The 24,113-nt window shown below is 46.0% G+C and overlaps 1 protein-coding gene across 1 annotated transcript in view; it reads right to left on the bottom strand.

Annotated features, from left to right (window-relative positions):
* HEPHL1 (hephaestin like 1) overlaps positions 1-24,113 on the bottom strand; it is a 97,393-nt gene that overhangs the window by 14,360 nt on the left and 58,920 nt on the right. The window contains exons 13-21 of the mRNA XM_038761676.1: positions 20,050-20,229; positions 17,890-18,144; positions 16,242-16,413; positions 14,621-14,763; positions 14,360-14,491; positions 12,417-12,628; positions 10,114-10,264; positions 6,512-6,724; positions 2,191-2,404 (exon numbers count right to left, since the gene is read on the bottom strand). Coding sequence (XP_038617604.1) covers positions 2,191-2,404; positions 6,512-6,724; positions 10,114-10,264; positions 12,417-12,628; positions 14,360-14,491; positions 14,621-14,763; positions 16,242-16,413; positions 17,890-18,144; positions 20,050-20,229 — 1,672 coding nt within the window. The remainder of the gene's footprint in view (positions 1-2,190; positions 2,405-6,511; positions 6,725-10,113; positions 10,265-12,416; positions 12,629-14,359; positions 14,492-14,620; positions 14,764-16,241; positions 16,414-17,889; positions 18,145-20,049; positions 20,230-24,113) is intronic.

The following is a 24,113-nucleotide window of genomic DNA, read 5'->3' on the forward strand; positions in this document are numbered from 1 at the left end:
GTGGAAAGAGCCCGGGCCTGGGACTTGAGTTCTAATCTCCGCTCTGCCCCTTCCCTGCTGGGTGACCTTGGGCAAGTCACTTAAGTTCTCTTGTCTCTATTTGCTCATCTGTCAAAGGAGGATTCAATATCTAGTTCCCCTCCTATTTGGACTTGGAGCCCTACCTGGGACAGGGACTTCTTCCCGACCGATTATTTTGCATCTATGTAATAGTACAGTGTTATTATTATTACTAGTATTATTATTATTATTATTATTATTAGTAGTAGTAGTAGTAGTAGTAGTAGTAGTAGTAGTAGTACAGTGCCTGGCACATAATAAGTGCCTAACAAATCCTGCAGTTATTATTATTATTGTTATTATTAATAATTGGTGGCTCTCCCCACTGCTTTTTTTAATGGTATTTATTAAGTGCTTTCTATGTGCCAGGCACTTTTCTAAGCGCTGGAATTGGTACAAGCTAATCAGGTTGGACAGTCCATGTCCCACATGGGGCTCACACTCTAAATCCCTATTTCTACAGATGAGGTCACTGAGGCACAGAGAAGTTCAGTAACTTCCCCAAGGTCACACAGCAGACCCGTGGCAGAGCCAGGATTAGAACCCAGGTCCTCTGACTCCCAGGCTGGTGACCTTGGGCAAGTCACTTAAGTTCTTTGTGTCTCTATTTGCTCATCTGTCAACGGAGGATTCAATACCTAGTCCCACTCCTATTTGGACTTGGAGCCCTACTTGGGACAGGGACTTCTTCCCGACCGATTATTTTGCATCTATGTAGTAGTACAGTGTTATTATTATTACTAGTATTATTATTAGTAGTAGTAGTAGTACAGTGCCTGGCACATAATAAGTGCCTAACAAATCCTGCAGTTATTATTATTATTGTTATTATTAATAATTGGTGGCTCTCCCCACTGCTTTTTTTAATGGTATTTATTAAGCGCTTTCTATGTGCCAGGCACTTTTCTAAGCGCTGGAATTGGTACAAGCTAATCAGGTTGGACAGTCCATGTCCCACATGGGGCTCACACTCTAAATCCCTATTTTTACAGATGAGGTCTCTGAGGCACAGGGAAGTTCAGTAACTTCCCCAAGGTCACACAGCAGACCCGTGGCAGAGCCAGGATTAGAACCCAGGTCCTCTGACTCCCAGGCTGGTGACCTTGGGCAAGTCACTTAAGTTCTTTGTGTCTCTATTTGCTCATCTGTCAACGGAGGATTCAATATCTAGTCCCCCTCCTCTTTGGACTTGGAGCCCTACCTGGGACAGGGACTTCTTCCCGACCGATTATTTTGCATCTATGTAGTAGTACAGTGTTATTATTATTACTAGTATTATTAGTAGTAGTAGTAGTAGTACAGTGCCTGGCACATAATAAGTGCCTAACAAATCCTGCAGTTATTATTATTATTGTTATTATTAATAATTGGTGGCTCTCCCCACTGCTTTTTTTAATGGTATTTATTAAGTGCTTTCTATGTGCCAGGCACTTTTCTAAGCGCTGGAACTGGTACAAGCTAATCAGGTTGGACAGTCCACGTCCCACATGGGGCTCACACTCTAAATCCCTATTTTTACAGATGAGGTCTCTGAGGCACAGGGAAGTTCAGTAACTTCCCCAAGGTCACACAGCAGACCCGTGGCAGAGCCAGGATTAGAACGATTCATTCATTCATTCATTCAATCGTATTTATTGAGCGCTTACTGTGTGCAGAGCACTGTACTAAGCACTTGGGAAGTACAAGTCCATGTCCCACATGGGGCTCACACTCTAAATCCCTATTTTTACAGATGAGGTCTCTGAGGCACAGAGAAGTTCAGTAACTTCCCCAAGGTCACACAGCAGACCCGTGGCAGAGCCAGGATTAGAACGATTAGAACCCAGGTCCGGCTGGTGCTCTTTCCACCGGGCCACACTGCTTCTCAAGAGTCCCATTAAACTCCCCGCCTAAGAGCCCTGATTCAAGAGCTAGAAAAGCCACGCCATCTCCAAGTTTCCCCCATCCCGTCCGGAATATTTCCCAGTGGCGGGTTTATTTGAAGCTTCGTACCTCTGTCCCTCTAGACTGTATGTTTTTTGAGGTCAACTCTATTAGACTGTACCCTCCCCCAAGGCTTAGTCTGGTGCTATCCGGAGAGTAAACGCTTAATAAATACCACCGATGGATGGATTGGTTGATTGATAATACCTCTCTCTTCCAAAATCCATGTGCTGCTTTTCAAGCTCCCAGTTTTTGTTGGGGGCATAATCCCACTCCACCTCCTCGGCCGCAATGTAAAAGACTCGGATTGTCCCGTGGGGCTGTGCTGGGGGGAATGGATTGCCGCAGGTGTTCACCTCATAGATCTGCTTCATTCCTTTGGTGAAGTGGTCCATCGTCCTACAGACCAGTTTGAAAATGCCTGAAAGGGAATGACCCTGATATTACTTTTTAAAAAAAACAGCAAACGTCCACATTTTTCTCTAAAGGAAACTTGACCGTCCGGATTTCAGCCACTTTTCCTTTAGTCACCAAACCTTCTCGAGGTTTGAGAAAGCTCTACTTGGGAAGAAATTTTTTTTTCCTGTCAGAAACGTTTTTGTCCTGCCGGAACTCATTTTACCATCTCAGAGATTTGACCGAGTCTTTCCTAAAGGTCGTGTTTGCTGAACCGGAAAATCTGTTCGTCTGAGAAATTCTGTGGAAAAGTGTTCCAATAACCCTGGCCCCGACCAGGCCTAATTTCGGGGATCCTGAAGTCATGCATTTAGTCTTCTTTCTATAAATTTGAAAGAGCTACCTTGGGTCATACTGTCTCTCCAAGCATCCTGTGACTTCTGTCAGACAGAAGACTGGGTTGGGTGCACTATTTGGTCTGACCCAGTAATGACAGTCCTGTAAAAAAAAAAATACCGCCAAGTCCTGTTAGAGTCTATGCTTCCCCATTAGAGTGTAAACTCCCCGTGGAAGGGAATGTGGCTACTTATTCTGGAGCACTCTCCCAAATGCTTAGTACAGAGCCTCGTCCTCAGTGGGTGTTGAATAAATGCAATTTCTGCTACTATTATAATAATGATGATGATGGCACTTGTTAAGCACTTACTAGGTGCGAAGCACTGCTTTAAGGGCCGGGGGATACAAGGTGATCAGGTTGTCCCACGTGGGGCTCACAGTCTTCATCCCCATTTGACAGATGAGGTAACTGAGGCTCAGAGAAGTGAAGTGACTTGCCCAAGGTCACACAGCAGACATGTGGCGGAGCCGGGATTAGAACCCATGACCTCTGACTCCCGAACCGGGCTCTTTCCACTGAGTCACGCTGCTTCACTGTACATATTTATTACTCTATTTATTTATTTATTTATTTTACTTGTACATATCTATCCTATTTATTTTATTTTGTTGGTATGTTTGGTTTTGTTCTCTGTCTCCCCCTTTTAGACTGTGAGCCCACTGTTGGGTAGGGACTGTCTCTATGTGTTGCCAATTTGTACTTCCCAAGAGCTTAGTACAGTGCTCTGCACATAGTAAGTGCTCAATAAATACGATTGATGATGATGATGACACATTTTTACTCAGAAGGATTTTAACTCTCTTCCGATTAACCCTGGCTAGTCCACCCCGGCTCTCTTGCTATTCTTTTAAGCAACTGTAGGCCCTGTAAAGAGTTCAGAAGGGGCTATTTATTTCTCTAGCACCCATCTAGGTTGTCTGGCATTTAAGCACTTGGCCAGACCTCTCAGATTTTGAGATTAGTGGACTTTTTAAGGTCCCTTTTTCAAATAAGGGAGAGAAAAAATGCACTGAGGTATTCCATTCTTCACGTACAGGTCAGTGTTGGACTCGATGTATTCTAAATATTGTATTGGGTATAATGGGTTGGAACGGCAATAATAAGATTCAGACAACAGTAGGCAATAATAATAATAATAATAATGGCATTTATTAAGTGCTTACTATGTGCAAATCACTGTTCTAAGCGCTGGGTAGGTTACAAGGTGATCAGGTTGTCCCCCGGGGGGCTCACAGTCTTCATCCCCATTTTACAGATAAGTTAATAATAATAATAATAGTAATAATGATGGCATTTATTAAGCGCTTACTATGTGCAAAGCACTGTTATAAGCACTGGGGAGGTTACAAGAAGATCAGGTTGCCCCATGGGGGGCTCACAGTCTTCATTCCCATTTTCCAGATGAGGGAACTGAGGCACAGAGAAGTGAAGTGCATATATGTATATATGTTTGTACATATTTATTACTCTATTTATTTATTTATTTATTTTACTTGTACCTATCTATTCTATTTATTTTATTTTGTTAGTGTGTTTGGTTTTGTTCTCCATCTCCCCCTTTTAGACTGTGAGCCCACTGTTGGGTAGGGACTGTCTCTATATGTTGCCAACTTGTACTTCCCAAGCGCTTAGTACAGTGCTCTGCACACAGTAAGTGCTCAATAAATATGATTGATTGATTAATTGAAGTGACGCCCAAAGTCACAGAGCTGACAAGTGGCGGAGCCGGGATTTGAACCCATGACCTCTGACTCCAAAGCCCGGGCTCTTTCCACTGAGCCACGCTGCCGCTGCTGCTGCTGCTGCTGATGAAAACTAGGACTGCTTACAAGGCAAAGATTACTGAGCTCCCGTCTCGGGCCATTCTTGGGCAAAGATTTTGCAGTTTAAGCATCAGAGGTTAAGCATCTTCACTGATGGCACCGAGGGGCATCTGAACACAATTCAGTGTTCGAAGCAAACAAGTAAAATGTCAATTAATAAATCTGACAAAACAGGTGGAATACTCATTTCAAAAGGCCGATTCCTTTCTGGACAGGATTAAGGCCTCAAGTAGCGTGAGCTCCCTCCCCGCCCCACAGCGCTTGTGTATATATGTACATATTTATTATTCTATTTATTTTATTAATGTTGTATATATAGCTATAATTCTATTTATTTATATTGATGCTATTGGTCTACTTGTTTTGTTGTCTGTCTCTCCCCTCCTAGACCGTGAATCCGTTGTCGGGTATGGACTGTCTCTATTTGTTGCCGAATTGTACTTTCCAAGTGCTTAGTATAGTGCTCTGCACACAGTAAGCGCTCAATAAATATGATTGAATGAATCAATGAAAACACAAAACTGGGAGAATGCTGCAAAGCGATGAAGTCCGTGAATTACATAGTGTGCGTTACTGAGGAGATGTGGGTCAGAAGCCTGTCTACCTGTCTATCGTACTCTCCCAAGTCGCTTAGTACAGTGCTCTACACATAATAAGCACTCAGTAAACACCGTTAATTGATTCCCCTGCCCTCCACGGGCTGCCACCCTGGGAGTTGGGGGGCAGGAGAACCAGTCACACCTCTTTGGGAGAGCCACTTCACTTCTCCGGGCCTCAGTTCCCTCATCCGTAAAAACGGGGATTAAGACTGTGAACCTCATAGGAGAAAGGGACTGGATCCAACCCGATTAGCGCGCATCTACCCCTGGCGCTTAGTATCATTATCAATCGTATTTATTGAGTGCTTACTGTGTGCAGAGCACTGTACTGAGCGCTTGGGAAGTACAAATTGGCAACATATAGAGACAGTCCCTACCCAACAGTGGGCTCACAGTCTAAAAGGGAAGCAGCGTGGCTCAGTGGAAAGAGCACGGGCTTTGGAGTCAGAGGTCATGGGTTCGAGTCCCGGCTCCGCCACATGTCTGCTGTGTGACCTTGGGCAGGTCACTTCACTTCTCGGAGCCTCAGTTACCTCATCTGTAAAATGGGGATGATGACTGTGAGCCCCACGTGGGACAACCTGATCACCTTGTATCCCCCCCCAGCGCTTAGAACAGTGCTTTGCACATAGTAAGCGCTTAGCAAATGCCATCATTATAAAAGGGGGAGACGGAGAACAAAACCAAACATACTAATAAAATAGAATAGCTATGTACAAGTAAAATAAATAAATATATTTATAAATAAATATATAAGTATAGTGCCTGGCACTTGTTGAGGGCAGGAAATGTGTCTGTTTATTGTATTACGCTCTCCCAAGCACTTAGTACAGGGCTCTGTACACTGTAAGCACTCCATAAGTACGATTAAATGAAAGAATGAATGAATCAACATAGGAAGTAAAACGAACAAAACGACTCTGTCAACCTGTACCCACTGCTGGTGTTCTGCAGATATCTCCTGGAGGACTGACGAAGCCCCTGCCAGCTCAGAGAGGAATAATAAGCTCAGTTTAGGGTGAGCAGACCTCCTCTACAGGAGTTGAGATTCCCTCTTTTACGGCTCGACCCCCAGCCCCCCACACTGGGGGTCTTCCTTCCACACGCATTTGGAGGCTACGTCCTGGCCGAATGCAATCGCGCCAAGCACCGGCATATCCCACAAACCGGTCAGCCTCTCCTCTTGCTCCACACCCCGCGGAAGAGGTCTTTTCCTCTGACTTCCAAAGGCGCAATTCCCCTGCAGGAGAGCCCCCCAGGATCCACAGAAGGGCAGGAATCTAGCCACTGGAGACTACGAGCGATAAATTTACCTGCGCGGTCTGGCTGCATAAATGCAGTCAGAGAGGAGTGAGGGAAGAGGGCGACGGTATCCCTGTGGGTTCCTCTCCTGTGGATGGTGTTCCCTTGGAAATGAACTCCGTGCATATCTGTGTCCGTCCCCAACCCAAGCAGATGCCAGGAAACCTTATCTTCTTTGCACATGTTCAAGCCCGGCTGATTTCCGTACATGTAACCATTTACGGCTGGAAGGAGGGGGAAACAGTCAAATGGTTAGAGTGTGCTACGATGTTCCTAGTTCTTCTACGGCACAAAGTAGCATCATCCTTTTCAGAGAGAGTTAATACACTACACACATTTTTCTGCGGCACTAAAATGGTGGGGGGTGGATTGGTACACACAACTGGCCTGGAAACAGGCTGGGGAATTGGCATTCATCAGTACTTCCCCATTGCCCAGTCAATTGCATTTATCGAGGCTAAGCTCATTGTGAGGAGGGAATATATCTGCTTATTGTTACATTTTACTCTCCTAAGCGCTTAATACAGTGCTTTGCACACAGTAAGCACTCAATAAATATGACTGGCTGAATGAATGGATTGAGCGCTCACTGTGTGCAGAGCACTGGACCAAGTGCTTGGGAGAGTATTCACTCATTCATTCAATCGTATTTATTGAGCGCTTACTGTGTGCAGAGCACTGAAGCAGCGTGGCTCAGTGGAAAGAGCCTGGGCTTGGGAGTCAGAGCTCATGGGTTCGAATCCCGGCTCTGCCGCATGTCTGCTCTGTGACCTTGGGCAAGTCACTTCACTTCTCTGAGCCTCAGTGACCTCATCTGTAAAATGGGGATTAAGATTGTGAGCCCCAAGTGGGACAATCAGATCACCCTGTATCCCCCCCAGCGCTTAGAACAGTGCTTTGCACATAGTAAGCACTTAACAAATGCCATTATTATTATCATTATTACTATTATTATTATTATTACTAAGCACTTGGAAAGTACAAGTTGGCAACATATAGAGACTGTCCCTACCCAACAACGGGCCTCCCCCTCTCCCTCCCCATCCCCCCCTTACCTCCTTCCCCTCCCCACAGCACCTATATATATGTATATATGTTTGTACATATTTATTACTCCATTTATTTTACTTCTACATATTTACTACTCTATTTATTTTATTTTGTTAATATGTTTTGTCTTGTTGTCCATCTCCCCCTTCTAGACCGTGAACCTGCTGTTGGGTAGGGACCGTCTCTATATGTTGCCAACTTGTATTTCCCAAGCGCTTAATACAGTGCTCTGCACACAGTAAGTGCTCAATAAATACGATTGAATGAATGAATGAATGGGCTCACAGTCTAGAGTACAATATGACAGAGTTGCTGGACATGTTCTCTGCCCACAAGGAGCTGTCCACAATCCTTCCCTGCTCTCCAGAAGCCAGTTTTTTAGGCCCCAGGCTCACAGCTGGACATCTCCCATCCCCACCACCCCCCACCCGGGGACCTACGCCTTCCCCATCTGCTGATTGACAGCTCCCAATTCAGCGAGCAATCGGTTGCCTTGCTCTAATAATAATAATAATAATAATAATAATAATAATAATAATGATGATGATGGCATTTATTAAGTGCTTATTATGTGCAAAGAGCTGTTCTAAGCACTGGGGAGGTTACGAGGTGATCAGGTTGTCCCACATGGGGCTCCCAGTCTTAATCCCCATTTTACAGATGAGGTAACTGAGGCCCAGAGAAGTGAAGTGACTCGCCCAAAGTCACACAGCTAAGTGGCAGAGCCGGGGTTTGAACCCACGACCTCTGACTCCAAAACCTGGGCTCTTTCCACTGAGCCACGCTGCTTCTCTACCTGAGCCTGGCCCTGCTCAAGCCCACCCAGGGCCCCCTTGGGGTTTCTATCTGGGATCCTTAGTGAATCCAGATCCCCATCCCTTTCTTCCAGCCCTGAGAATTCAGATTCCCTCCCCTTTAGCCCACGGAGGCAGCACAGAGATCTAGATCCTTGGAGTGCGGTTCTGGACTGTGAGCCCACTGTTGGGTAGGGACCGTCTCTATATGATGCCAACTTGTACTTCCCAAGCGCTTAGTACAGTGCTCTGCACACAGTAAGCACTCAATAAATATGATTGATTGATTGATTGGACCAAGTTTTGCCTCTCTGGAGAATGGGGATGAGCCAAGGTTGGCTCACTGTCATTGGAAGGCCATCCACAAGAAGCCGTGTGGCTTAATGGCTAGAGCTCGGGCCCAGCAGTCGGAAGGACCCGGGCTCTAATCCTGGCTCAGCTGTCACTTGTCTGCCGGGTGACCTCGGGCAAGTCATTTCACTTCCCTGGGCCTCGGTTCCCTCATCTGTAAAATGGGGATTAAGCCTGTGAGCCCCATATGGAACAGGGACTGTGTCCAGTCTGATGATCTCGTGTCTTCCCCGGGGCTTAGAACGGTGTCTGGCACATGGCGATCATTTAACGAATACCACAGTTATTATTATTATTATTAGGAGGTTATCACTTCACAAAGGATCTGGACCAAACTGGACCTTCCCAAGGGACTCAGTTAGGAAAACCTATGAATTCATTCATTCAATCGTATTTATTGAGCGCTTACCATGTGCAGAGCACCGTACTAAGTGCTTGGGAAGTACAAGTTGGCCACATATAGAGACGGTCCCTACCCAACAGTGGGCTCACAGTCTAGAAGGGGGAGATGGACAACAAGACAAAACATATTAACAAAATAAAATAAATAAACATGCACAAATAAAATAAATAAATAAATAGAGTAATAAATACATACAAACATATCTACATATATACAGGTGCTGTGGGGAGGGGAAGGAGGTAAGGCGGGAGGGATGGGGATGGGTGAGAAGAGGGGGCTCAGTCTGGGAAGGCCTCCTGGAATGTGTCTGTTATACTGTGTTGCACTCTTCCAAGCGCTTAGTACAGTTCCTGGCACACGGTAAGCATGCATTATTATTATTAATAATAGTAATAGCAATAATAATAATAGATAGGCTTGGTTAATCGTTCACAAATGACTGTATTCACCCAGCTCACGTAGTTACAAGTTACCTTTTTCAGAAGGCAACGGTTAACGATCATTATAAATGAATAATTAGCAAATGACGTATGGTATCTCTTAGAACCCAAGGCTTACTGATTTTACTATGAACCCCGTGGCTGGTATTTCACTGATTTGTTTTTCACATTTGTGATGCAATGGGATCCCTGACAACACAACTAAACATCTACAGAAGGTGTATTGCTTCATCTGGGGCTCATAAAAGGCTCTGTAGGTATTAATTAAACTGCACAACCTCCTGGTGAGACAGATAAGCTTCAATGTTCCCATTTAAAGATTGGGAAACTGAGGAACTGAAGTGACATGACTGGAGGCATTTGATGGGTCAAGCTTAGAACTCGGGCATCCTGGCCCCAGCTCGAAATGTCTTTAAAATGTCAATAAGGGCGATGATTGGAATGGCCTTCAAAATTTCTTCCAAAGAAGAATGGTTCAGATGGCAGCGAAATATAAATTTTACATGCATCAACGTGTTTCACATTTTTAAGTAAGGAAATCTTTCACTTTCAGAACATTAAAAAGATTTAAATACCAGACATTCGGTTGGATTTCACAAATTCTTTATCCTCTTTGTCAACACCAAAGGGACGCAAGGTAAATTTCTGAATGTTTTGGTCAAGGTACCAGCTTAGATTCTCATCAAAGACAGTGAAGAGGAGGTAGAATTCTTTGTCTATTCCTTTCTATGGAGAGGAAAGAGAGACAGAAAAAGTGCATATAGGTTGCCATAAAGTAAGAATAGAGAAGTCAAAACCAACACACAAAAATCACATGTCAGAATCCAGTGTCACACCAACGGAGATCGCTGAGCAAAGTCAGTGCTTCAAATGAGGCTGAGGAAAATGTCCTGCACTAAGAGGGAGCGCAAGAAACACAAGTTCAAGTCTGAGCTCTATTTTCTCATAACCCACCCCCGCGTACCTGCTGCGGGACCTTGGGTAAGTCATTTCACTTCTCTGTGCCTCAGTTTCCTCATCTGCAAAAAGGGGATTCAATAGCTGTCTTCTCTTCTACTTGGGCTATGTGCCCCAGGTGGGATGCGATTATCTTGTATCTACCCCATTTCTCCTAAAATGTGGGGGTTGCCCTCCTGTGAAACCCCACATCAAAGAAAACGTGTGCCGAAGTACTCATCCAGTCTGACGCCCATGCCCAAGCTATCTCTTCTGATGCTGTGAGACTGTTCACATACTACTAGCTTTATTTTTATGGTATTGTTCAGCGCTTACTATGCATCAGGCACCTTTTTAAGCATTAGGGGAGATAATCAGGTTGGGCACAGTCCACGTGCCACATGAGGCTCACAGTCTTCACCCCCACTTTCCAGATGAGGTAACTGAGGTCCAGGGAAGTGACGTGACTTGCCCAAGGTCACACAGCAGACAAGTGGGGGAGCCAGGACTAGAACCCAGCTCCTTCTGATTCCCAGACCTCTGCTCTATTCACTAGACTACGCTGCTTCTCGTTTCCAACGCCACACACGTTCACGAGCTATTTCTCCCAACACCAGCCAAAGAGGCTTGTGTTGTCAGATGAACTTCCATCATCATCATCATCAATCGTATTTATTGAGCGCTTACTGTGTGCAGAGCACTGTACTAAGCGCTTGGGAAGTACAAGTTGGCAACATATAGAGACAGTCCCTACCCAACAGTGGGCTCACAGTCTAAAAATTCCTTTAATTTCCTTAAAATTTTAAGGAATTTTAAAATTGTAATTTCCTTAAAAATTTCCTTAATTCCCTAACTACATGCTAATCAAAATGCATACTGAAAACACGGAACGTGGCAGGACTGAGGGTGTTTCCTTCCCTGACAGAGCTCACAGGGACCCTCTGGGGGGGAGACTCCACAGTGAAATTAAAAGGCTTAAATTCACAAAACAGAAAACTGCAAACAGCAGGTTGGTACCCTAAGGCAAATCGTTCCTTCAATCTGTGGTGGTTCTTATTGCCTACAGTCACTGAGGCAAACCATGGGGAAAATCAGGACAATTTTTATTTATCACATTGTAAATAAAATGTTGTGTGGCACTTTATCATTCTTATTATAATTATTATTTACTAGAGCCCGAGGGGATTTCTTGTGCTCTTGTTCAGGGCTCTGGATGCATGCTGACTGGTTATAAGAAATATAGACACGAGAGCCGAAAAATCTTCAGATAACCAGATTAAATTCAGGTTTAATTAGTTCATTCAGATTAAAGCCATAGGAAGAATTGTTCCTTATCTTATGCTCTCTAAACTCTAATCCAGTTTGATTCCAATCATGCTTCCAAAACACTGTCTTTGGTGGTTCCTCTATCCTGAAATGTTCTGCTCATCACACGTTGACATGGGCTTGATCTCCTTGTTCTGTTTCCCGCGGTCAGCACAGCGCTCAACAAATGTCTCAAGAATCCTCAGGACAGACTGGCCTATCACCCACTCCCGGGATCAAGTATTTAGCTGGCTTAGGCAGGGTTGTCAGGAAATCCAATTTCGAGGGCTCTAAAAACAGTGAAAAGGGGGACCTTCCCTGCCGCTTCACCAATCAATCAATCAGTCGATCGATCAACCGGTAGCAGGTACTGAGCACCTCTGGCGTGTGGAGCTCTGAACTAAATGCTCGGGAGAGTACACTAGAATGAAGCTTTGTAAATTCAACCCCGGACGAGAAGTGCTTTTTCTTCTCCACTCTGATTTTTGCAGCGATGACCACGGGAGAGAGCATCTCATTTTATAACTGGCCCTTCGATTCAATCCCCTCATCGACCTCACCATCGGTTCGTTCTCTGTCACACGTCCCCAGCGAGAAACATCAAGGTTTAAAGAGCTGGAGAAGCCGGATTTGGTACCTGGGTTCCATCCTCGTTCAGAGAGTTTGGTTTACAGATGACCAGAGGCCCCACTAGGCCAGAGCTGGTGTCCTTGATCGCATCCACCGCTGAGAAGTACAGGTAGGTCAGGCAGGGGGGGTCATCGGCCAGAGGACTCACGCTTTCTGGCACCGTCCACTTGTATGTAAAGGTCTCTCCCGGTAGGACGTGTGCTCCCATCTTCTGAAACCCTGGAAAAAAACAAAAACCGATTCAACCGTTACCTCACGGGACATCAGTGATATTCCGATGAGGAGGAGGGCAACTGTTAAGTACTCACTGGGTGCCAGGCACTGTTCTAAGCGCTGGGGTAGATACAAGCTAATTAGGGTGGACACAGTCCAGCTCGCAGCACTAATCCTCATTTTACAAATGAGCGTGGTCGTCTCTCATTTTGGAATAAGAAAAGATTATGAGAGAAGAATCCCCCAGGAGATCATCATCATCATCATCAATCGTATTTATTGAGCGCTTACTATGTGCAGAGCACTGTACTAAGCGCTTGGGAAGTACAAATTGGCAACATATAGAGACAGTCCCTACCCAACAGTGGGCTCACAGTCTAAAAGGGGGTGACAGAGAACAAAACCAAACATACTAACAAAATAAAATAAATAGAATAGATATGTACAAATAAAATAAATAAATAAATAAATAGAGTTAAAAAATATGTACAAACATATATCCATATATACAGGTGCTGTGGGGAAGGGAAGGAGGTAAGATGAGGGGGATGGAGAGGGGGATGAGGGGGAGAGGAAGGAAGGGGCTCAGTCTGGGAAGGCCTCCTGGAGGAGGTGAGCTCTCAGCATGAGAGGAGATTATGGTCTCCTCTCATTGAGGAAGAGAGGGGCAGTGTGGCCTAGTAGAGAGAGCACAGACTGAGGAGTCAGGAGACCCAAGGGGTTCTAGCATCGGCTCCGCCACCGGCCTGGCCACCGGGCGATCTTGGGGCAAGTCACGGAACCTCTCTGGGCCTCAGTTCTCACATCTGTAAAATGGGGAGGAGAAACCTGCCCTCGTGACTTCTCAGACAGGGAGCCCCACGTCAGACGGGAATTGCGTTAGAGCTGGTGCCTGGAGTGGTGTTTGAAAAAGAGTAAGTGCTTAATGCCATAATTATTATTTGTTTTCCCCCTCGTCCCCCTCTCCATCCCCTCCATCTTACCTCCTTCCCTTCCCCACAGCACCTGTATATATGTATATATGTTTGTACATATTTATTACTCTATTTATTTATTTATTTTACTTGTACATATCTATTCTATTTATTTTATTTCGTTTGTATGTTTGGCTTTGTTCTCTGTCTCCCCCTTTTAGACTGTGAGCCCACTGTTGGGTAGGGACTGTCTCTATATGTTGCCAACTTGTACTTCCTAAGCGCTTAGTACAGTGCTCTGCACACAGTAAGCGCTCAATAAATATGATTGATTGATTGATTGATTGATTGATTTTCGATATCACCTCTGGTGGCTTATTTCAACTACAAACCTTTATGGAAGGGGTGAAGGGGGTGAATCCAAAAGGAAACAGGGGTATGGAGGTAAGGGAAGGGAAGGGAAGGGAAGGGAAGGGAAGGGAACGTAGGGGAAGGGAAGGGAAGGGAAGGGAAGGGAAGGGAAGGGAAGGGAAGGGAAGGGAAGGGAAGGGAAGGGAAGGGAAGGGAAGGGAAGGGAAGGGAAGGGAAGGGAAGGGAAGGGAAAGGAAAGGAAGCCAACACCACATTCACATACAGTAGGCGTTCAATAAATGCTTTTGATTGACTGATTGACTGAGGCTATCAGAGGAAAGAAAGAGGCAGCAGAATCGCCCGCCTGAAGCATCCCTGGGAAAATAGGGCCCACCTTCGAAAGAAGAAGGGGTGATAGGGTGGTTGCTAATTGCTTCCCGACCCCCATCACCCCAGCCACCTTGAGACTCACCATCTTCGTTGGGGGCCGCGTCTGACTCCTTGCTGTAGAACACACCATGGGGCAAGACACTGTAGGCCTTGTCCGCCCTGTTGGAAAACGTCACCGACAGGGTATCCCCCACCTCAGCTTTGATGACCGGGCCTAGCGGACAACCAGAGTGGACAGCATGAGGGAGGAGGAAGAGGAAGGAAACGCTCAATTGACATCCGTCTGCACCAATGAAAAAAACAAATCTCCTCGAATCGAGGTATTTGGAACGAAGTACTATACCAAGTATTCCAAGGTGGGTGGTCCCTCTCTCTGACCGGCTCTTTCTTCGGGTAAACGTGGCGTCGGTAAACTCCACATACTGAACTTTCCAATACTTTCCTCCTATCCTAGCGTCTCCTTGGGTGAAGAAGGGCTCAGAGTCACTGTGAAAGGACCGGGGGGCCTGGTTGAGAACAGATTTGGGCACGCGCACCTCTCACTCCAAAAAGTTCCCGGAGTCGCCCAGAAGACTTGGGAGCTTTTCCTCCGGGGAAACTCCCCAGAGCGGCCACCCAACCCGAAGGGCTTCGAGAAGCTGGTCGGAGCTCTGATTTGCAATCGCCATGAAAATGGTTGCATTTTCCCCGAAAGCTGCCCTGGTTCTTTTGCAGCGGGCCTTCCGAACCAAAGCACATCCTGCTAGCTCATTCAATTAATTCATTTAATCGTACCTATCGAAAGCTTACTGTGTGCAGAGCACTGTATTAAGCACTTGGGAGCGACAACAGAACAATAAGCAGACACATTTCCTGCTCACAGCGAGCTTACAGTCTACAGATGAGCTTACTAATTTTCCATTTGGCCTTCCTGGGCTGTCTTTCACAGCAGCCAAACTTTCGATCAATCTATCGATGGAATTTATTGAGTGTTTACTATGGGCAGAGCATTGCACAGAGCGCTCGGGAGAATACAGTACAAAGGAGGTGGTAGACACGTTCCCTGCTCACAGTGAGTTTACAGTTTATAGGGGGTAGAATCCTGAACCCAGCAAGATTAATCCTCCTCCCTTCCCGCCAAACAGGGATTGAATTCACTTGTAATAATGGCATTTATTAAGTGCTTACTATGTGCAAAGCACTGTTCTAAGCACTGGGGAGGTTACAAGGTGATCAGGTTGTCCCACAGGGGGCTCACAGTCTTAATCCCCATTTTTCAGGTGAGGTAACTGAGGCCCGGAGAAGTGAAGTGACTTGCCCAAAGTCACACAGCTGACAAGTGGCGGAGCAGAGATTTGAACCCACGGCCTCTGACTCCAAAGCCCGTGCTCTTTCCACTGAGCCACGCTGCTTCTCACTGAGTACACGCTGCTTGTGTACTTTCATCCCATCCTCAGCCCTCCCATATGAGTATATTTTTATTTATTAAATAAAGCCTACTCCGCACATTCAATTATTTCTTCAGGCTCTTTGTCCTGATGTGCTTGTGCTGCTTCCTGCTTTAGTGCCTCTCTGTCCTGGTAGATTGTAAGCTCCTTGAGGGCAGGGATCATGTCTACCAACTCTAATGCATTGTCTCTCCCTAGCGCACACTACAGTGCTCTGCCATCATTATCTTCATCGATGGCATTTATTGAGCGCTTCCTATGTGCAGAGCACTGTAAGAAGCGCTTGGGAAAGTACAATACAACAGAGTTGGGAAGACCCATTCCCTTCCCAAAGCAAACTTAGAGGTTCCCGATAAGTACCCCCAAAATATTATCAGCTAAGAGTGGCATCTCCTGCTCCCTGTAGCTGCTTTTTTTTTTTCCCAGATTCCCTTCCCAGGAGCTCTGAGTGGGAAAATGAAAGCCCAGGCAAAGATTTTCTAAGCAGCAGAAAGAACATCCTCTTGAAGAGGGCTGCAGGGATGAGGAGGAGCCTACCTTCCAGACGCGTTCAGCGGCAGGCCGGTGAATTTATCGTAGCCGTTGGGACCGTAATCCCAAAGCACCTTCTCGGCCGCGATGAAGTAGCTCCTCCGGCGGCCTTGCAGCCTGGGTGTCGGGGGGCCTCCGCTCCTGCAGGTCTCGACGCTGTACTGGCCCACCATCCCAGCTGTGAGGTAGACGGAGGTCGCGAGTCACAACTCGAGCGGACGCTAATGTTAGCGTCTGTCGCCCCAGAGACAATCTCCAGAACTCAGGGCAGGGCACCACCAGATTGTCTTTATGGAGGGCAGATGTCAACTCTTTTTCTATAATTTTTTTAAATGGGATTTGTTAAGCGCTTACTATGATCCAGGCACTGTAAGAAGCGCTTTGGGCAGATACAAGGCAAGCAGGTTAAACGCAGTCCACAGTCCATTTTACAGACGAGGCACAGAGAAGTGACTTTCACAAGGTCACACAACAGACAACTTGCAGAGTCGGGATTAGAACCCAGGTCCTCCAAGGCCCGTGCTCCATCCACTAGGCCAAGGACGGAGGCTGGATCGGATCTCTTTCTCAAAGTCGTTTGCTCCTCTCCTTGAAAGCGCATTTTGGATGTGAATTAAACTTCATCTTAGCTCATTGCCTCAACCTCTCTCTCTCTCCCTACCAAACCCTGCCACCGGAGCTTGCGGGGGGAAGAAATTGAAAAGTTGGCTGGTTGGAGAGCTATCCTTTATTCTCCTTTTTGGTTTCCAGGGCCACTAGGCGACCCGAACCAAAGGAAGAAAAAGGGGAATCCATCCATCCCCTGACACCCGGACCCTCAGACAGTGGAGATTTGAGGGTCGGCCAGATCACCGCTTCCCCTGACCCTAATGGGGCCTTCTGCATTTGTGTCACCAGAATGAAGTCCATTTTGATCTGCGGATCAGCAGGGTTTATTACTGAGACCTCAGAGCTAGAACTGCATCCTTTTCTTTCCTTAACCAATCAATCCATCGGTGGAGAACTGTACAAAGGGCTTGGGAGAGGACAATACAACAGAGTTAGTGGAAGTATTCCTGCTGCCAACGAGCTTACAGTCTAGAGGGGGAGACAGGCATTAATATAAATTAATAATTTATAATGTATAATTTAAAGATATGTACACGAGTGCTGTGGGGCTGAGGGTTGGGTGAATACCAAATGCCCAGAGGTCACAGATTCAAGTGCTATAACGGTGCGAAAGGAAGAAGGGAGCCAGGGAAAGAGGGCTTGATTGGGATTTACATGTACACTATTTCTATCTGCCTTTTCATTCATTCAATTGTATTTACTGAGCGCTTACTGTGTGCAGAGCACTGTACTAAGCGCTTGGGAAGTACAAGTTGGACGGTCCCTACCCAACAACGGGCTCACTCTTCCCCCATTAGATTGTAGGCTTCTCTTGGGCAGGAGCTAAGCATTTTCATGTGCTCTTCCAAGTGCCCTTACAGTGCTCTGCACGCAGCAGATGCTCAAATACCGCTGGATGAGCATCCGTTGTCCTTGGAATATTTAGCTTTGTTTCTTTCTACTTCCCACGCTGCTTCTTAGCTTTCCTAGAAGGAAGCCAGCCTCTTTCTCTCCCGCTCGCTCTCTTCCCCACCTCCCCGCTGCCCCCCGGCCTGGGCTTCTTTACCTTGAAGGTGGTCGCTGACTTGACACGTGATCATCCACTTCCCGGGGTTGTCGGCTTTCATCTCGGTCGTCAGTAAGGTGGCCGGGAACAGGTTGACCACGTCGGTTCGATGCCCTCGGCTGCGGACGGTGTTGCCGTAGAAATAGATGGAATGGATATCGATCTCGTTCCCCATCCCGAACAGGTGCCAGGACACCGATTCCCCGGCGCAGATGGCCGGCTCTGGGAGATTTCCAAAAAGGAAACCGTTCAGGGCTGAAAGGAAACAAAATCCGTGAGGGTGCGGAGCAAAGTGGGATGAATGTTTTTCATGGACTGTATCATCATCATCATCAATCGTATTTATTGAGCGCTTACTATGTGCAGAGCACTGTACTAAGCGCTTGGGAAGTACAAATTGGCAACATATAGAGACAGTCCCTACCCAACAGTGGGCTCACAGTCTAAAAGGGGGAGACAGAGAACAAAACCAAACATACTAACAAAATAAAATAAATAGAATAGATATGTACAAGTAAAATAAATAAATGAATAAATAGAGTAATAAATATGTACAAACATATATACATATATACAGGTCAGTCAGTCAGACAAACATCGAGATAACAAGGCAATCACTTTGAACTTACTGTATGTGCATGTGTTAAGCGTGTAGTACGGTGCTTTGCACATGGAAAGCGCTCAATAAATGCAATTGAATGAATGTTTTGGCTAGAAACAATAGCGTCTACTGAGAGCTCACTCCGTTAATAATAATAATGGTATCTTTTAAGAGCTTACTATGTGCCAGGCACTGTTCTAAACTCTGGGGTAGGTGCTACTGCAGGGCAGCAGTGAGGCCTAGTGGAAAATGAGCACAGGACTGGGAACCAGGGGCCCTGGGTTCTAATCCCAACATTCCCATTTGAGTGATTTGGGGCAAGTCGCTTAACTTGAGAAGAAGCGTGGCCTAGTGGAAAGAGAACAGGCCTGGGAATCCGAGGACCTCTAGTCCCAGCTCTGCCGCTTGTCTGTCTGCTGCGTGACCTTGGGCAAGTCACTTCACTTCTCTGTGCCTCAGTTCCCTCATCTGTAAAATGGGGATTAAGACAGTGAGCCCCATGTGGGACAGGGACTGGTCCAACCTGATCATCTTATACCTACCCTAGTGCTTAGAACAGTGCCTGGCACATAATAAGCGCTTTGCAAATACCATTAATAAAGCCTATCTCCCAAGCCCATGCTCCTTCCGCTTAGGCGACACTGCTTCTCATTCTGGCTAGAACCTTTGCAGCAACAAAAAGCAATGAGATAATACGACGACTAAATTAATCCCTTAGTGGGCCAGTTTACTTTGTAGTGGCTAACTACACCACACAAGGAGCCCTTGTAAATTGATTTATTTTCAAACCGTGCTCTGATTGCTATAGAGGTGATATCAGTAGCTCAAACCAACCATCGAATGAAGTGATTGACTATCAGTGATTTCCAGTGGACTATTCTGTCTCCAAAGGGAATTTTCAAAATGGTTCAGAATGGGCCAGGGTTGAATTCTCTTGGTAGAATGGTTTTGCTCCACCGTGTTTCTGGGCAGCTAGAGAGAGTTTGCCCTCCCCTGAAATATTATCATTTATACGAGCTATATAAGCAACTGAACCCAATGAATGACTGACTTATTAGCTGTAAGAGAAAAGGGGGCTGCTTTTTCCTCATTTTCCCTTTGTGCCTCTCCAACCTCTGTTTAGGTCTGAGTGAACAGATAGTGTGGCTCATCAATGGCTAACTCTCCCGTCCAATTCTATAATAATAATAATAGCATGTATTAAGCGCTTACTATGTGCAAAGCACTGTTCTAAGCGCTGGGGAGGTTACAAGGTGATCAGGTTGCCCCACGGGGGGGCTCACAGTCAATCCCCATTTTACAGATGAGGTAACTGAGGCGCAGAGAAGTGAAGTGACTTGCCCAAAGTCACACAGCTGACAGTTGGCGGAGCCGGGATTTGAACCCATGACCTCTGACTCCAAAGCCCAGGCCTTTTCCAGTGAGCCATGCTGCTTCTCACACTCCTAATCAATTACATAGCAGGTGCCGGCCTTTGACCTCAAAATAAGGAGCGCACAGAGACCTCATCCATTATCTATTATTCTCCTGCGTGTGAGGACTCCTCCAAGGACACTCACCGTGCATTTTGTTGCTGCGCTGAAAAACCGCATCGTTCTTGTCGACCGTGCTGGGATCCGAGCAGAAGTGCTTGATGTTTTCGTCGAGGTACCAGCTCTGATTTTCGTCCACCAGTGTAAACATCAGCACAAATTCCTTGTCCACGTCGGCCCTGGCCCCCACATAGCCGCTCAGAGTTCCTGCAGGGAAGGTGTGCTGGTTACATTCCCAGCTGAGCTATACGCTGGATGGGTGAAGGAATCAAGCCCCCTTTCCATGACCAGGGCGGTGGGAAGACAGGGCCACCGAGCTATGGGAAATGCAGGGAATGCAGCCGTGGCAGCGGTGAAAAGTCAAAGAATTAGAGGACTGAAAGAGACACCAAGACATCTCATCCATCCACCAGCCTGCATGAGTTAATCAATCAGTTGGTATTTATTAAGCATGTTCATTGCGCAGGGCACAATGTTAAGCACTTGGAGAGTTCTATATATATATACAGTCTAATGGGGGAGACAGACATGAAAATAAATTACAAATCTATAAATTATTGTAATTACTTTAATAACTACAATATATTAAGAAATAAACAGAACGTGTTCTAATGTCTCCGATTTAACCGTCTAATGGCAGAGAAAGACATTCAACTAAATTACAAATCTATAAATGATTCAAGCCATTTTGGTGAATAGAATGGATTAATAAATCTAGTTAGAACACGTTCTAATGTCTCATCCCTTCAGAGCAGTTCCACAGCTTCCCTGAGTAATCCGGTAGTGTGTCTGATTGCCTGTTAACAGATCTTTCTGCTTAGCGTTAGCCTTAATGTAAATTCCCACCGCTGCAAGTTTTCCCCCTAACCTCAATCCTTTCTGCCTCAATCAATCAATCGTATTTATTGAGTGCTTACTGTGTGCAGAGCACCGTACTAATCAATCAATCAATCGTATTTATTAAGCACTTACTGTGTGCAGAGCACTGTACTAAGTGCTTGGGAAGTCCAAGTTGGCAACGTATAGAGACAGTCCCTACCCAACAGTGGGCTCACAGTCTAGAAGGGGGAGACAGAGAACAAAACCAAACATATTAACAAAATAAAATAAATAGAATAGATATGTACAGTGAGCTTTAAGTCTGGAGGACTGTAAGGGCAGCGAGCAAACCAACGGGAGCTAAACGCTCAATTCCCAAGGATCCAAACTGAATTCAGTCACATCCTGCTCTCAAGTTGACCTCCCTAGCTCTCTTTTTACATAATCCCACAACTCATTTTCCGATGCTGTAAAGTGGTTGAGATGCGTTTGTGTGCAAGAGGCTATATAAAATAATTACAGAGTCTCTTTCCCACAGTGTGTCTTTAGGCACTCGGTGTTGGAACAGGAAACACCAGAGGACATCATTGCCTCACCAGACGTGGCCTTCCTACATCCGTGAGCCCAATTTCCCACTGCCCTGCGCTGGAAAGGTCAATGGCCCTGAAGAAATGGCATGCCGGGGGGGTTGGAGAAGGGGTGGGTAAATTCATTCATTCAATCGTATTTATTGAGCGCTTACTGTGTGCAGAGCACTGTACTAAGTGCTTGGGAAGTACATCTAGAGATGGTCCCTACCCAAAAGCGGGCTCACAGTCTAGAAGGGGGACACAGACAACAAAACATATTAACAAAATAAAATAAATGGAATAAATCTTTACAAATAAAATAAAATAGTAAATAAAAAAACAAGTAAATCCAAGTGATGCAACAGAGCTGAGCTGGATTCATCCACAGATGGGTTGTGCTTACCTTGAGCGAGCAGGCAATCGGGCAGGAGAAGTCTAGCCTGGTTTGTTGGTTGTGGACAGGGAACACATGTTTGCCCACTCTGTTATACTGTACCCTCCCAAGCGCTTAGTACAGTGCTCTGCATACAGTAAACACCCAATAAATCCCACTGACTGATGGATTGGTTTCTCCCAAGCTCAGTGCCCCGGGAGGGCAGCCAGCTAATATAATAATAATAATAATAGCATTTTTTAAGCGCTATGTGTCAAGCACTGGAGAATATACAGCATGATCAGGTTAATCAATCAATCAATCGTATTTATTGAGCGCTTACTGTGTGCAGAGCACTGGACTAAGCACTTGGGAAGTCCAAGTTGGCAACATCTAGAGACGGTCCCTACCCAACAGCGGGCTCACAGTCTAGAAGGGGGAGACAGACAACTAAACATATTAACAAAATAAAATAAATGGAATAAATCTTTACAAATAAAATAAAATAGTAAATAAAAAAATAAGTAAATCCAAGTGATGCAACAGAGCTGAGCTGGATTCATCCACAGACGGGTTGTGCTTACCTTGAGCGAGCAAGCAATCGGGCAGGAGAAGTCTAGCCTGGTTTGTTGGTTGTGGGCAAGGAACACATGTTTGCCCACTCTGTTATACTGTTATACCCTCCCAAGCGCTTAGTACAGTGCTCTGCACACAGTAAGCACCCAATAAATCCCACTGACTTATGGATTGGTTTCTCCCAAGCTCAGTGCCCCGGGAGGGCAGCCAGCTAATATAATAATAATAATAGCATTTGTTAAGCGCTACGTGTCAAGCACTGGAGAATATACAGCATGATCAGGTTAGACACAATCCCTGTCCCGCAATCTAAGCTGAAGGGAGAATAGGCGGAGGCAGGATTAGAACCCAGGTCCTCCGACTCCCAGGCCAAAGCTCTTTCCACTAGGCCACGCTGCTCCTCTGAAGGAGACTGATACAGCTCAAACCGGACCGGGCCGTGGAGCCAAGTGGCTCATTCATGGCTCAGTGGAAAGAGCCCGGGCTTTGGAGTCAGAGGTCATGGGTTCAAATCCCGGCTCCACCACTTGTCAGCTGCGTGACTTTGGGCAAGTCACTTAACTTCTCTGTGCCTCAGTTACCTCCTCTGTAAAATGAGGATGAAGACTGTAAGCCCCACGTGGGACAACCTGATCACCTTGTGACCTCCCCAGCACTTAGAACAGTGATTTGCACATAGTAAGTGCTTAATAAATGCCATTATTATTATTATTATTTGGTAAGGCGGTTCTGGGGGGGAAACGGAGGCTAGCGTTTGGGCAGGCGACCCACCGCCATCAATGCGGGTCCAATTTTGGCCGTCTCCTAAATCCCGAACCATCTCAATCTGGTGGAGGCTGAGCTTCCGAGGAGGAGTCTGCTGTCCACCTCGCCACTGTCCAGGCCTCACGTAATTATCTGCTCCTTCCAGTCTAAGTGTCGGTTTTCCAAGCTGGCGATCTGTTTCCCGGAGAGGTTTCTGGTGGTCTTCCCACGACCACCTCCAGCCTCACCATCCTCCAAGCGCTGGGTGTGATGCTCCGCTCCCTGCTTTTCCCTTCCGAAATGGGATATCTGATTCGGGGACGGAGGGTGGGTGGATGAGTAAGAGGAGGGAATGGCAAAATCAAGATCTGCCAGACCAATTTCAAAACTTCAATTTTCCACTTCAAAACTGACCGAGAACAGGCCGCGGTGTCTATATGTAAATTAGAGGCAAATAAAGCTGTCACCCACCCAACTTCTTCATACATATCCAAATATGATCCTTTGGAAAACCCAAGTGGAAACCACCATTTCTAAATAATTTAAATCTGCTCTATTGTGTCTACGGGAATTTCCACAATCCCATACGATGGCCTTCCCGCCCTACCTGAGCACTTATTTTCCCAACATCCCGTCACACATATACACATATTCTAGCCTTGATTTCTCCTTCTAGCTGTAATTCGCTGAAATGTTAGGGAACGTTGCTGCTAATTCCGCCGTATAATAACGATGGTATTTATTAAGCACTTACTAGGTGCCGGGCACTGTACCAAGCGCTGGGACGGATCCAAGCAAGTCAGGTTGGACACAGTCCCTGTCCCACGTGGGGCTAACAATCCTAATCTCCATATTGCAGGTGACGTAACTGGGGCATGGAGAAGTGAAGTGACTTACCCAAGGTAACACAGAGTATTGTCCTCTCCCATACTCTCTGTACAGTGCTCTGCACATAATAAACGTTCAATAAATACCGTTGATGGATTGGTGGTCTCCCCTGCTAGAATCAT

The sequence above is a fragment of the Tachyglossus aculeatus genome, chromosome 20 (genome assembly GCF_015852505.1).
Source record: "Tachyglossus aculeatus isolate mTacAcu1 chromosome 20, mTacAcu1.pri, whole genome shotgun sequence".
NCBI classification, from domain to species: Eukaryota; Metazoa; Chordata; class Mammalia; order Monotremata; family Tachyglossidae; genus Tachyglossus; species Tachyglossus aculeatus.